Source organism: Microcaecilia unicolor, chromosome 4 (assembly GCF_901765095.1).
Source record: "Microcaecilia unicolor chromosome 4, aMicUni1.1, whole genome shotgun sequence".
NCBI lineage: Eukaryota > Metazoa > Chordata > Amphibia > Gymnophiona > Siphonopidae > Microcaecilia > Microcaecilia unicolor.
The window spans coordinates 233,624,780-233,640,038 of record NC_044034.1 but is presented as its reverse complement, the minus strand read 5'-3'; the positions used below and the strand labels follow the sequence as shown (position 1 = coordinate 233,640,038).

The window sequence follows — 15,259 nt, the reverse complement described above, 5'->3', positions numbered from 1 at the left end:
GAATACAATGGCCTGCTTTTCCTTGGAGAAAGCAGAGTTACTTACCTGTAGCAGGTGTTCTCCAAGGACAGCAGGGCACGTATTCCCACCTCCCCTTATAGTGTTATTCTTTAGCTTTTGTCAAATGACTGACGATTCCGTGCTCACATGTTGGGCGGGAAGGCACCAGTGCATGCATAGTGGGATGCTGCTAGAGAGTTCTAACCTAATCTCACTAGTCAGTGTTCGCATCAGGCTCCATCAGATGACATCACTCAGCTGTGAGAATACAATGGCCTGCTGTCCTCGGAGAACATCTGCTACAAGTTAGTAACTTTGCTTTTCCCATTGGAGTGCATGAGGCACTTTATGATGCATGTCACCAGGCAATTAATTGATCATTGAACTAATAATTATATTGTCAGCTCCAGAAACAGTGGGTACTGAACTTCAGATTCTAGTTTTCACAAATGTGGTAACCAAATGTGATTTTTTTTTTAAGGAAATTTTTAATCAGTGAGGTAGGTGCCCCTGTATAGGCATCCTAACAGTTATCTTTTTGCGTGGTGAAACTCTATTAATGGTCTCCTTCTGCCTTGTTTAAATAGGAGCAGCTTCATACTGATGTTTTTTACAACCTCCCTTTCTAGAATTCCTAAAGGTTCAGGACCCGGATGCTATCTTGCTGGAGCTTTGACATTATCGAAGACAGAACTTGGAAAGAAAGCTGTGAGTTTTTATTAGATCTAACAGAAACTTTGTTCTCATGAATTTTTTATTTTTGAATACATCAAATGCTATCGAGTAGTCATGCTATTAGCCTTATTTCACTTGTCATGTTCTTTTAAGGTAGTCTAAACGTGAATATGATATTTTAATGTTAATTTTTAAATGTTTTGTGATGTTAAAATCAAATTCATAATCATTTAAAATATTTGTATTTATTTTTTCATTTATATTCCACATTATCCCAATAGATCAGGTTCAATGTGGATAACAACTTATTGTAATTAACAGTTCAAAAAGTGATGTGGGATAGTATACACTAAGTAGTAATAACAAAGTAAATGAGGACTGAGCATTACAATATGTAATATGAAAACGAATGCTAAATGCAAAAAGGTAACAGTTTATATTTTTAGATTCAGAACTAATTTTTATTCATTCCAAAACTCTCAGCTCGTTTTTGTGTAGCCCATATAAGATAATCTTAATAGGTTTCTTCACAGTGGAGAAATAAGGTTGACCTGGTAGAACCTATGTTTATTATAAAACTTGATAAGCCGCCTTTTCTAAAAGGAAGGCCAAAACAGTTAGCAATAAAAATTCCACATAAAATCTTGGGATAGCACTCCAATTAAACTAGGAAATGATACAACCATACAAGTGAGAGTCAGGAAAATAGGAAGAGAAAAGGGGGAAGAAGAAAAGAAAGGAGCCAGTGTGGAGTGTGGAGTCTCATTCCATGCCCACAGGATCGGTTCTTAATTAGGAACAATCCCAAAGGCCATCTGGAAATAATAGGTTTTCAATTTTGTCTTAAAACTGACTAATGAAAATTCCGACCTAATATCTGAGAGCAAGCTATTCCAGAGATGGGGGGGGGGGGGGGGGGGAGACTAAAAATTAAAAACCAGATTTTCAAGTAGATTCATAATAAGCCTCTTTAGAAGAAGGCAGTACTAAATGGTTAGAATCAAGAGATCGGAGTATACAAGACAAGGTGTAGGGGATAACCAAAGAAGCAATATATGATGGGCTGCCTAAGTGTAGTTTTTTTAAATGTAAGAAGAAGGACTTTAAACCAAAAAGAGTATGGTATAGGCAACCAATGCAGTTTAACAAACAACAGAGTAACTGGATTAAAGCATACAAATTACTGAAGTTTGTAAAGTTTGGAGACTACGTAATTCAAACTGTGGAAGACCAGCATATACAGTGTTACAATATTTTAGATGAGATGTGATCAAAGCATGAATTAAAGTATGTAATGATGAAAAATTGAGATAATGCCTGATGGAATGTAAGCGACGTAACCAAAAGAAGCTTTCTTTACAACTTGCAAAATCTATTTGTCAAAAGAAAGTCTAGAATCAATCATGATGCCAAGATACCAAAGGGAATCTATTGGAGAAATAGGTAACTTGAAGAGAGTCAGTGGTGCAGTTGGTTTATTCAACAGTCCTGAAATCCAACAGCCAGTAGTTTTGAAGGTATTGAGAACAAGTCTATGAAAAGTTAACCAATTAAAGAGTGAAGATAAAGCAAACTGAGGTTAGATTCAGTGAGAGGAGAGATGTGGGATAGATTAGGAGAATATCATATTCATAGATAAAGAATCAAATGTTATGGTCGTGAAGAAGAGTTGCTAAAGGGCTGGTGAAAATGTTAAACAACAAAGGAGAGAAGGACCAATCCCTGAGGCACACCACAGCAGAGGGATACCTTTGAGAATAGACCTTTGGGGATAGATACAGAAAGAAACTAGATTTGAGAGCAATGACCTAAGCCATGCAAGGTGGTTAGATAGTGCAGTGGACTGAAGATGCGAGATTAAGAGAGGGTGATCTACAAGATCAAAAGTGGCTGACAAATCAAATGAAACAAGGAGAGCAATATCCCCTTTTTCCAGATTAGAGTGCAGCTCACTGATCAGAGTGAGGATGGTTGTTTCTGTTCTGTGGTTAGATTTGAATCCTTTTTGTCTAGGGTGCAGCACTCTAGCTTGCTCAATGTGAGAGAGGAGCTAATCAAAAACTGCTTTTTCAGTGATTTTCAAAATAACACATAGGTTGGAAATTGGGCGATAATTTGTAGGATCTAACGGATCTGAAGTGAGATTTTTGAGAACTGGTTTAACCACAGCCTTTTTCATTATCAAAGGACTGTTCATGTTGATAGTAACGTTACCAGGTAAAGGAGAAAAGGTAAGAATACATGCCGCTGGATTTGAAGCCTGCTAAAAGGGAAAGGGTCCAGAGCAGAAGTTGTGAAGCAAATGTGTTTGATTGTATTATCCAAAGCAGATAAAGAAGGCATTGAGAAATTAGTCCTGGAAAATGAATGATTGCATGTTGAAGAATCAAGAGGTGACAGAATGGAGCTTGAGCTAATATCAGAGTTGGAAGACGATGAGTGCTGTGTCATTGAGATTTTATAATAAACTAGTATAAAAGGCCCGTTTCGGTAGGCAATGAAACGGGCGCTAGCAAAGTAATCCCCCCCCCCCCCCCCCGCAGCATCCTTCCTGTCTCCCCTGCCCCCCCTGCAGCCACCCATCTGGTCTCAGGGCCCCCTCCCCACCAACCCTCCTCTGCTCCTGCAGCCACGCATGTGCAGCAGCCCTCCTCTCTCCCCTGCTCCCCCTGCAGCCACCCATGTCCAGCGACTCTTCTCTCCCCCTGCCCCCCCTGCAGCCACCCATGTCCAGCAACCCTCCTCTCCCCCTGCAGCTACCCATGTCCAGTGACCCTCCTCTCCCCTGCCCCCCTGCAGCCACCTATGTCCAACGACCCTCCTCTCCTTTCCCTTTGCCCCCCCCTGTAGCCACCCATTTCCAGCGACCCACCTCTCTCCCCTGCCCCCCCCTGCAGCCACCCATGTCCAGCGACCCTCCTCTCCCCTGCCCCCCTGCAGCCACCCATCTGGTCTCAGGACCCCCTCCCCACCTCCCTCTTCCCTGTCCCACCCCCCTGCAGCCATCCATGTCCAGTGACCCTCCTCTCCCTCCTCGGCGCATCACCCGAACCCCTACCCCCCCCCCCCCAGCGCATCACCCAAGCCCCTACCCCCCCCCCCCCTCGGGCACATCAACCCCATCGCCACCCGCAGCCGCCAATACTAACGCTGTCCGGCCGCTGCTGCTGCGTCTCCTGTTGAGCAGCAGCGGCCGGTACAAAAAGAAAAAAGCCAAAAAAAGATTTTAAACCTGAAACACAGCTCCGTAGACAGCCATCTGGCATTGGCTGTCATCTCTGCAGCCGCTTCTCCTCTCCCCTCTGATGTCACTGCGCTCCTCCGGGGTCTTCCTATAGGGGCAGTGATGTGGAGGGGAGAGGAGGAGCGGCTGCAGTTACGACAGCCAATGCCAGATGGCTGTCTACGGAGCCGCGTATCAGGTTAAAAATCTTTTTTGGCTTTTTTCTTTTTGTACCGGCCGCTGCTGCGCCACAGGAGTAGCAGCAGCGGCCGGACAGCGTTAGTATTGACGGCTGCGGATGGCGAGGGAGTTGATGTGCCCGAGGGGGGGGGGTAGGGGCTTTGGTGATGCGCCAGGGGAGGGTCTTGGGTGATGCGTCGGGGGGGGGGGGTAGGGGCTTGGGTGCTGCGCCGGGGCAGAGGGGCTTGAGTGTTGCGCCAAGGGCAGGGGAACTGAGAGCTGATTGGTAGGCAGGGGGAGGAGCAGTTAAACACGCTACTCCTCCCCCTGCCTGGCTCGCGGTTTTGCAGGGCAGGGCCTTGGGTGTTGTGCCAAGGGGGGGCACTGACAGCTGTTTCCCAGGCAGGGGGAGGAGCGTGTTTCCCTACTCCTCCCCTTGCCTTGGAATCAGCTGTCAGTGACATCACTGACGTCAGTGCATTCTAAACTGCCTAGCAGACCACCTCCGAGGGAGCCACGGTCCCAGGCACATTAGAACGTTGGAGGTGAGAATTATTATATAGGAAGTGAAAGGCTAATGAGTCGGCTGAGTATGTTGTACAGGCCTATTTCAAACTATTTATTTGAAGGATTGTGCAAGTTATTAATAGCTTTAACATAAAATTTTCTTTTGGCCGTTATAACTTCACTGTTATAACGGTTTGCAAAATTTTTGAATTCACGACGACATTTTTCTGGTTTTTCCTTCAGGGTCGCTTGGACCGTCATATCTGGTGTTTTATGTTATTTATTGTTTGTTTATAACATTTATATCCTATATTCTGCCCAAGAAATCTCGAGTTCAATGTGGCTTGCAATAAGGAATTAATCACAGTATCAAGAAGGTTATCGTAATACAATTACAATATATAGTAGAAGTAAGAGAATTGACACTGGAGTTTACTAAGCCGCTAGCACAGTTGGCTGTGCGCTAGTGCGACACAGCCTATTCATTTTGGGCGATGTCGGCAATGAACTTTATTGTTCTAACCTTTTCCTTCCAATTGAGAGTGAACACTAACTTTTTGTGATCTGACCAGGGTCCAGATTATGTTGTTTATATAGAAATTATAAGGGTTTGTGAATCAGTATGCTAAGATCTAATAGGTGACCTTTGGTGTAGGATGAGGAAGCAAGTAGCAGGATGAATTGCCAGGAAGTTAGAAAATCATATAGACTTTTTGTTTTAACATCTCTCAAGTTGTCTAGATGCAGTTTGATATCTAGTAGGACATTTACAAACTGAACACAGATATTAGAGTTGAACTCAGAAAAGTTACATTCAGAAGCTTGCCAACTGCTAGGTGGGGGATAGAAAACAGTGAGACATAGAGGATCAGATAATGTATCATCTTTTATTTTGCATGCGATAATTTCAAAGGTAGTAAAATTTAAATCAGAGATTAATTCTACTTTAAAGAAAGATTTGTAGATGATAGATATAAAAAAAAAAAGTACCCCCTAGCACAAAACAACCAAGGAGAAACAACGGAACAAAAAGGGGAACAACCAGAGAAGTACCAACCAAGGAATATTTATTAAAAATCACATTTTAAAAACATACAGTGCATACAGATCTATAAAATCCAGTAAAAAATATAATATCGAGGCTCGACACAGTCCTGTGTTTTGGCGTGCAGTGCATCTGCCTCAGGAGTCTCAACTTCAGTTGGAATTGCAAATCCTTTGTACTGTTTAAAAACAGATATAAACACAACACCATCAAACAGCCAACCACAATATGGGCTGTGGCAGCAAAATGACATCAACTTCTGAAATAACACAGCTGATTTGCAAACTCTTTTTGAGGTTCTGGCAGAATGGAATGCCGTGTAACCAGGTGGCCCACATTGATATAAATAGGTTTCTTCACCATCCCGGAGATAAGTTTCTGTGATACATAAAATGTCTAAACAGTTGTAAGAAAAAAGATACTGTATCAAAGTTATCTTACAGCGCATAGAACAACAGTTAAGGAGTCCAAATTGAAGGGTGGTTGGGTTAATAGAAGGAGTAGAAAGCTCCCTACTGAAGAACTTAGTAATCAGGGGTTGTAAAAGTGACTGAGGTGTACAGACTGTAAGACAGCAGCAATGTAAGACACTGCTATAATGGCTTACCTTAAAAGGAGGTGGACATCTGCAGCCTCAGATTGTCAGGAAGGGTGAGTCTTTTGGGGCAGAAGAGAGAATTTGGCAGAGCAGCATCATGACTGCTAAAAGGAAACTTAGGGCAATCCAGGGGAGTTGAATATTATATAAAGGAGTTTGCCCCAAGGAGCAAACGAATTCCTTCAAGGTAAATTTAAATTATTTATTTAAATAAGGGTATTCTTTCCCATCACATTCTATACTATGTAATATACAAAGGATTGCCAACTGCTCTACCCCCAGGTATGTAGCAAGCTTGAAGTTTATATGTGCTATATTTAATTAATTTGACCAGAAGAAAAGCTGATATTGTCGAAACCTCCCCTGAGACAGAACATAGATTGAGTTGCTAGGTCCAATGCAGTATGGAGCAATGCAGGCATGAAGCAGGAACTGTGTGTGGAGCAGATATCACGCATGAAGCAGAGAACTAGGTACAAAGCATAGTCCTTTTGTTTTTTCTCTCTTCCTTTTCTTCAGTTTATTTGTATTTCAATAATAGGGAATTTAGTCTGGGGGTTTTTTCTTAATCCAGTTTCACTTGTAATAAATATGTGGTAAATAATAAAAAATAAAATAAAAATAAAAAAAGTTTAAGAACTGAGCAACATTTGGTGAAGGTGGAGCATTTTCTGAAAGGTTTGACTCCACATTAACTAAGGTAGAACCAGGCCGCTGTAGCTAATCTTTAAAACAGAGATAGAGCAGCTTTTAAACTACATCACAAGGGAAAGTCAACAGTTGCTCAGGAGCACTTAGTTTAGTCCAGTGGTACGTTGGAGCTGCCTTGTGAGAGCCGGTTGTTAGGTTTTTTTTAATTTTGCGAACCAGTTGTTGAGCCCAGTCAGCTGGGGCAGGAGTAATCCTCCTACATTCCTGTCTTTGCAGTCTTCACTCAGTCATTGTCTCTCCATATTGAAAGGACTGCCGGCGCCGCAAGTTTCAGCGACAGTCTCGCGAGATTGCCACGAAAACTCGTGGCAGTTATTGCAAGATTGCCAAAGGAACTTGCGGCAAACATTTTCAGTATGGTCAATTGGAAACTACATGGGCAGGAGCATAGGAGGGGATCATTCCTGCCCCAACTGACCGGGCACAACATCCAGCTTGCAACTACAAGTAAGTGACTGTAGTATTAGCCCCTGTTGTCTTACCCATAGTTACCCCAGCTTTACTGTCTTTCTTGTGTTTGCCAGCCATTCAGGTGGTTGGCAAAATTGAAAAGGGAAAAGTGAAGGAAGGAGCCTGGAAAGGCAGGGAAGGGTGTTAATCTAAAAAACTGGGAAAGGAGAAGTGCTTCCTGGAACCTTAAAATATCACCTGGCTGCTCTTTGCTACTGAGAGTCACTAGCACAGAAGAACAGACCTTTGACCCCTTATGATCTGGTGTTACCTTCAGATGACCTCCCCCCCCCCCCCCAAAAAAAAAAAACAAAAAAAAAACCACACCAGGAACCTTTTCCTGAGTGTGAAGAGAAGGGTTTAAAGAAATTAAACTAAAAAATAAGAAAGAGAACAGATAAGCTAAACGAAAAGAAAACATCAGGTTTAAAAGCCAAAGGAGTGGCAGGAAGCAGCACAAATAACCTTAACGAGGTAATTTTATAACAGGTCGCCTATGTGTGACTGCCAAGTAGGTGCCTATTCAAACCTGTTTTATAAAGACAAAAAGGAGGTCATTTTAGAAGCATCTAGACATGCACACAGTGATTTTACAATGTCCCCAGTATGCAGAAATTTCAAAGGAGCATGGCAGAGGCATGGTTTGAGGGCAGAGCCTGCACAAAGGTAATGTCACCCTAGGCTTTAGCTGTGCACCCTCCCCTGGGGGTGGCTAAGGCTGAGGGGCAAGCTGCAGGTGGAAGAGAGAGGGAGAGGAGACGTCCTTCATAGAGGGAAGGGAAAGTGGAGAAATGAGGCACATAGGGGATGGAAAGGAGAGGGGGTATGCTGCTTATGGATGAGTGGGAAAGGAAAGAGGTATATGCTGCTCATGGTTGTTTGCTTTTCTGGAAATATATATCTTTTCTAATTTTGTATTTAGCAGAGTATGGAAGAAAATACATTTTTGTTACATTTACCAGTATTTTTACTGCATTTAGAATCTGGCTTTCCTGAGGGTTCTCCAGTTTTTGTCTGCATGTTTTTTGTGGTCCCCATTTTGTATCAGTTGAGGGTCTGATCCATGTTCTACTAGTGAAAAAAGGTGTGAACAAATCTAAATGTTCTGCATGTGCGACTGAGATGAACAATTCTGCTAGCAAGTATTATCTGTTTAGGAATCTGTAGCATTCCAGCTTGTTCCAGTTTCCCAATACTGGGTATCTTGATATATAGGGTAAGAAATAGTATATTATATGTCAGATTTAATGTTAATAAATGTATTGTATGATTTAGGTGTGCTTCCCACACTTGGTCAGAGATTAGAGTGGTAGCAGTCTGTACGAGTACTGGGGGTTATATTAGGGCAAGATGGAACTGGGAAAGATCAGATTGCTTTTTTACATTATAAATAATGAGGCAATTGAGACCTTTTTTGGAGAATAAAGCTTTGAAACCAGTTCCTTATGCCTTTGAGTCTTTTGGGTTATTGTAATGTTTTATATATGGGTTTGCCCATGATTTTGCGTAAAAAATTACAAGTTCTCCAGAATACAGCTGCAAGAGTGTTGTTGGGTAAGCACCGTTAGGAGAGTACTAGTTCCCTTTTGGCTCACTTCCATTGGCTCCCCATGAGGGACAGTGTTCAGTTTAAACTTATGACTAGGGCTGAACCGAATATTTGTATTCTGTTCGATTCAATTCGGCCCTGAATACATTATTCATATTTAGCCGAATAGTGATTTAAATTCAAATACGAATAATCCTAGGCTCTAGTGCTAAATCCTACTGAAATAAACACTTGATCTCTGATTTCACATTGCTTGTTTTATTGTTTATATTAAAGCTGAGTGCCCATTATTCGATGTTCACATTTGGTTGAATAATATTTTTAATTATTTGGTTTTGGCTGAATAGTAAAATATGCTATTTGATACAGTTCTACTTATGACCATGATTTTTAAGGTTTTACAGTATCAAAAGCCACAATATTTGAAAGAGAAACTATTTCTTACATACCAAATCGTTCTTTACATTCTGGTTAGGGTAATTTGCTTGAAGTCCCTGGCACTGGTGTTATAAGAAAAGTAGGATGGCGATCAAAAGCTTTCAGAGTTATAGGTCCAGAACTGTGGAATAAACGTCCTGTAAATCTGAGGTTAGAAACAAGCCTTATGGTATTTAGAAGAAAATTAAAAACCTTTTTGTTCCCAGCTAACTTAATTATTCTGATGCTAATGCTTATGTCAGTGGTTCCCAAACCTGGTCCTGGAGGCACCCTTGCCAGTCAGGATTTTGAATATTTATGAGAGAGATTTGCATGCATTGCCTCCACTACATGCAAATCTCTCTCATGAATATTCATTGTGGATATCCCAAAAACCTGACTGGCTGGGGTGCCTCAAGGATCAGGTTTGGGAACCACTGGCTTATGTAAATCTTGTATGAATTAATTTTTGTTTTTAGAGTATTGTTGATATTCTGCTTTTCTGTTGTTTTGGGGGGTGGGGTTCTTGGGGTTTTTTTGTGGTTTTCTAAACCATTTTGAATGACTTTTTAGTCAGGAAAATGGTATATAAATGTAAATAATTAATTGATTCTTTAGTCTATAGTATCTAAAGAATGGAGGGTGACGAATGAAACAGCAATTTTTAAAAATAGTTTTGGTGCAATTGAAGAAACTACAGATAATAAAGAACAAAAAGTTACTGAGCATGTGGTCATGGCTTGAGGGGAAGGGGACAAAGCTAACATGAATTTAGCCTCACCAATATATTTTTTTCAGGACCTAAATAAACACATGAATAAAGAGTCAATTTAGATGGTGTATCTAAATTTTTAGGAAGCATTTGACAAAGTTATAAGACTCTTGATTAACTTAAAAAGTCATGGGATAGGAGGAGGCAATATCCTGTTGTAGATTGCAACCTATACTATAGCTACATAATGGTAGGTTCAGCATTAGAGAAAGGATCTAATTATCCTCATGAACAATACGTTAAAATCCTCTGTGTACAGCAGCATCCAAAAAAGTAAAGAGAATATTAGGAATTAGAAAATGAATGGAGAATAAAACAGAACATCATAACACCTCTGTATTGTGCGGTACAATATTTACTTGAGTATTAGGAACAATTCTAGTTGCCGTATCTCAAAAAAGGTATTCTGGTTTTGTTTGGAGTGTGTAAAAGGGACAATTGCATACTGATATGTTATTTGCTTGAAACATAAAATAATTTTTTTAAAAAGGTATACTAAAAGTAGAAAATCCAAAAAAAGCTGACCAACATGATAAAGGGGATTGAAGGACTCTTCTATGAGGAAATACTAAAGTGGTTAGGACTCAGCTTGGAGAAGACAGAGGGGAGATCTTTATCATGTCTATGAAATCAAATGGGTAAATGGAAATAGGTTTTACTCTTTCGGATAGTGCAAACACAAGGGGATATTTATTTATTAGGTTTTATTTACTGCCTTTTTGAAGGAATTCACTCAAGGCGGTGTTTAGTAAGAATAAATCAAACATTTGCCATGATGTTACTAAGTAGTAGATTTAAACAAAACAGGGATAGTATTTTTGTTGCTGAATGCATAATTGTGCTTTGGAATTCATTGCTGGAGGATATGATAAAAGCACAGTAAAAGTGTAGGTTAGTTTAAAAAAAGTTTTAGACAAGTTCCTGGAGGGAAGTCCCATAAACCATTATTCAAATAAACTTCGGAAGATCCCTTGGGAATATGCCACATGGAATGTGACTACTTCTGGGTATTCTGCCAGATATGTGTGGCCTGGGTTGGCCACTCTTGTAAATAGGATATTTCCCTTGATAGACCTTTGATCTGATCTAATATGGCAAGTCTTGCGTTCTTACTTTTGAATAACTTTATCCCAAAGCTCTTTCAACAGCTCTATATGTAGCATGTTTAGACCTTTGCCTCAAATTCACTTCATATAACAGAAACAGCTTGATTCTTCATCCAAGAGTATTCAGATTATTTCAGCTACTGTGGTTGGACACAGATGGGTTTTATTTCACATATTAGGGGCAATTTTGGGACCTAAACCTAATTTAGGTGTGACAAAGAGTGAAAATGTTTGCAATCAAAACTTTTTGGTTTCTTCTTAATTATTCTTTGAACATTGAAAGTGTAGTATATGTTGAGTAAATCATTGAAACAGACTCCTTTTTAATGCATTTTGATCTGTATTTTTTTTATACAGTAGAATTTGAAAATAAACAAGGGTGTGAAGACTTTTGCAAGGCACTGTATTCCAAAATCTATGATCGTGTAAATGTTTTAACATATTAATTTTTGTCTACAAATGTGGTACTTACAATTTAGTATAATATACAGAGGTTTCTATGTAGTATGTACATGTATTCTTACAGTATGTTGTTCTGACTCCAGGGGCAGTCTGCAGCAAAACGACAAGGAAAATTTAAAAAGGTACTGAATGTCAATTTCTGAAAAACAAGATATTATAAAGTCTCTTCTTTAAATAGTAGCTTTACATTTTCTGATTTTATTTTTTCACTTGTTTTGTGTCGCTCATGACTTATTTCAGGGCCATATTGACACTCAGTATAATGATTAATGCTTAAAGGGGTCCTTTTACTAAATTGCAGTGAAAAATGGCCTTAGTGTACCCTTACATGGGTCTTTCCCGCATACTAAGGCCATTTTTACTGCTACTGGAAAATGGCCAATTTTCCATTTTCATAATTAATGACCATGTGCTAATGTTGTCATTAGCGCATGGCCATTAACAAAAATTAGCACGAGCCCTTACCCATACCCATTTTGTAGTCAGTAAGGGCTCATGTGCTAATCCCATTTAATCAGTTAGTGCATGGTAATGTGTCTGTGCTAACTGATTCATGCTGTCACACTCACTCTCCGCCCCCAGACATGCCTCCTCCGAGAAAAATTCAGAAGTTTTTAATGTGTGGTTTGCGTGTGCACATTGAGGTTTTATGGTTAAAGTCGTTATACTGAAAAATCTTCAGAGTAGGGATGGACCAATGGATTTCCACAAATGGAGAGACTAGAGATAACATACAAACAGTCTCTATTCCAATAAAGACTACTACCTCTAATCCCTCCATTTGTGGAAATCCATTGGTCCATCCCTACTCTGAATATTTTTCATGCTCTTTAGCATAGGGTTTTTAAATCTCCTGCTTTGTACTTGTGTAAAGTTGATATACCACCTTTCCTTGTTTCACGTAGCAAAGTGTTTTACAAACAATAACTACTCCATAGAAAGAAAGGAACACCATTACTTAATAAGAAAGGAGAGTTAAAAGTTAGAGAGTGAAAAATATCAAATTGAGATCTCATGCCATGGAGAATCACTCATTGCTAGCCACAAACAGGAAGGCCAATTGGAAAAAAGGTTTTGAAAGCAGCCTTAAATTTAATAAAAGATTTTTCAAGTCCCAAATGTTGAGGTAGGGAATTCCATAAGGATGGTGCAACAAAAGAAGGCAGATTGCTTAGTGGACTCCCAGTGGAAACAGGACATCCACCATGCAAGAAATGCAAAGTCCTAGCTGATATATGAGGAATGTTCAGTTTTGAAAAATAGGAATGAGCACCATGGTGGAGTATTTGTGTGTTAATGTAGGGATCTTAAACTGAATCCTATAAAAGACAGGAAGCCAGTGACATTGTATTAGCAGGGGCATGATGTGGTCATATTTCTTAGCAGAACAGAAGAGCCTAGTAGCAGTATTTTGAATTGTCTGCAAGCATTTAACTAAGTAAGCTGAAATACCAGTGTAAACAACATTACAGTAATCCAACTGTGTTGCTACAATGGCATACAGTATTGTCATTTGTGAGAATTGATCTAAGTAACAACAATCTTGAACCGATGAGATCTGGTGGTCAAATGAAAGATGTTGATCCAGATAAATACCTAAATATTTAAACTGTTGCACAAGCAATATCTGCTTTCCATAAATTGAGGGAACAAGTATTGGAGTGGATAAATTATTGGTGAACCAGGAAGCTACAGTTTTTGAATGCCTGAGAAGAAGACAATGTTCACATGGCCAAAGTGCTACTATGTTCAAACAGGATTGCATCTGAGCGAATTTAGGAGTGAGGGAGTCAGTATAGGAGATAAGAAAAATGTCATCAGCATAAAAAAGAAAGCACAGACACCATGATCTTGATTGAAAATAGTAACTGGTCTTTAGCAGATATTGAAGAGAAACTGTTCCAGAACGGAGCCCTGAGGAACACCACAGTGGAGAGGATGGGGTGGGGAAAAGTAGAGGATGCCACTGTAAAGGTTCTGTTATGTAAGAATGATGAAAAACAGTGAAGAACTGTACCTGCAATGCCTATATCTGCAAATCTAGTCAAAAGCAAATTATGATCTACCAGATCAAAGGCTGCAAATAGATCAAGAGAAGTTACTAAAGCTGTTTTCCCATTTTTGAAGGCAGAATGAAAATCACTGATAAAGGGCAGTCAGAATAGTTTCTGTATTGTGTCCAGGACGGAACACTGACTGATGAGGATGTAAAACGCTGGTGGCCTCAGTTTGTTAAAGAAAATTGTTGGAAAACTAGCCTTTCTGTTAATTTTCATGGAAAGCAAAGGTTAGATACTGGACAATAATTCATAACCTGTGATGGATCCGCATTAGGTTTCTTCAGAATAGGTCGAACAATAGAATCTTTTTCAAGATGCAGAAAAGATCCCTGATGTCAAACTGGGATTAACTATTATCATGTTTTGGAAGTTTATACCATGAGGAGGGCATTGGATCAAACAGACAGACAATACGGTTAATGAGTTGAGTAAAAGGAGTGAGTGAAACAAGATTAAAGGAAGACCATGTGTGGGAAGCAGCACAGGAATCAGAAGACTGTTTAGCACTGGAAGAAATTACAGGGGAGGTAGAGATTGTTGCAAGTCATGAATCTTAGTGCTGAAGAAAGTTGCTAATTTGTTAGCAGAGGAAACCAGAAAGGCAGAATTATTGTTAGAGAAGTTCATTCAGTACTGAAAATAACTTCTTTGGACTAGTTGCAACATTGGAAATGATGATTAGTAACTTTTCTTAGACTTCTCAATCTTAAGATGGTAATGGCAATAACAAGCCTGGCAGAAGATAAGGGAGGTTATGGTTGCATTTATCCTCCAAGATCTGACCAGAATGAAACCATGGATAATGTGATCTTAAAGGATTAGAGGGAGGGATGTAGATAATTGAGTCTGAAGTTGAGAGGATATAATTGTATTTCATAATTCAGTCTGCTATTCAATTAAATATGTTTCAAATTCAGGAGGAAAAGCTACACAGAGAGGAAAAAATAGATGGATCAATATTATAAAACCAGTTCCCATGGAGATGAGCTGAGGGAGGATGAGGGAGAAAGGCAAAAGGAGATTAAGAAGTGGTCTGACCACAAGTTGGCAATGTTTTTAAAGTTATCAAATGAAAAAGGTACTGAAGATGGGGAAAGGACAAGGTCAAGTGTATGACCAGCCACATGAGTTGGGAAGGGAAAGAATTGAGTGAGACTAAGATCAGAGATATGAGAAAGAAAATGTTTATCTTACAGTCAGAAAGGATTATTAACATGGGAGTTGAGATCACCTACAATCATTAAATTTTGGAATCCAACCACTGCATCAGATAGTGTTTGAAAAAGAATGTTTGTAGGTAAGGGTGGGAAGTAAAGAAGAAGGATATGTATAGGGAATGCCAGAGAGAGCCCTCAGCAAGAGGGCCTCAGAAAAGGGAAACTCATCGACAGAAAGTTCGTTTAGAGAACACAGAGAAGCCCTTAGGGAGACATTGAACAAGCAATGCCTCTTTGCCAGGTCTTAGCCAGCTTTCAGTAAGGCAGAAAAGCATGGGAATCCACAA

At 39.9% G+C, this 15,259-nt stretch overlaps 1 protein-coding gene across 1 annotated transcript in view; it reads left to right on the top strand.

Moving 5' to 3' along the window:
• Positions 1-15,259, top strand: part of TPP2 (tripeptidyl peptidase 2) — a 321,173-nt gene that overhangs the window by 233,034 nt on the left and 72,880 nt on the right. Inside the window, 2 exon segments of the mRNA XM_030201336.1 lie at positions 630-708; positions 11,779-11,817. Of these exon segments, the coding sequence (XP_030057196.1) occupies positions 630-708; positions 11,779-11,817 (118 nt within the window).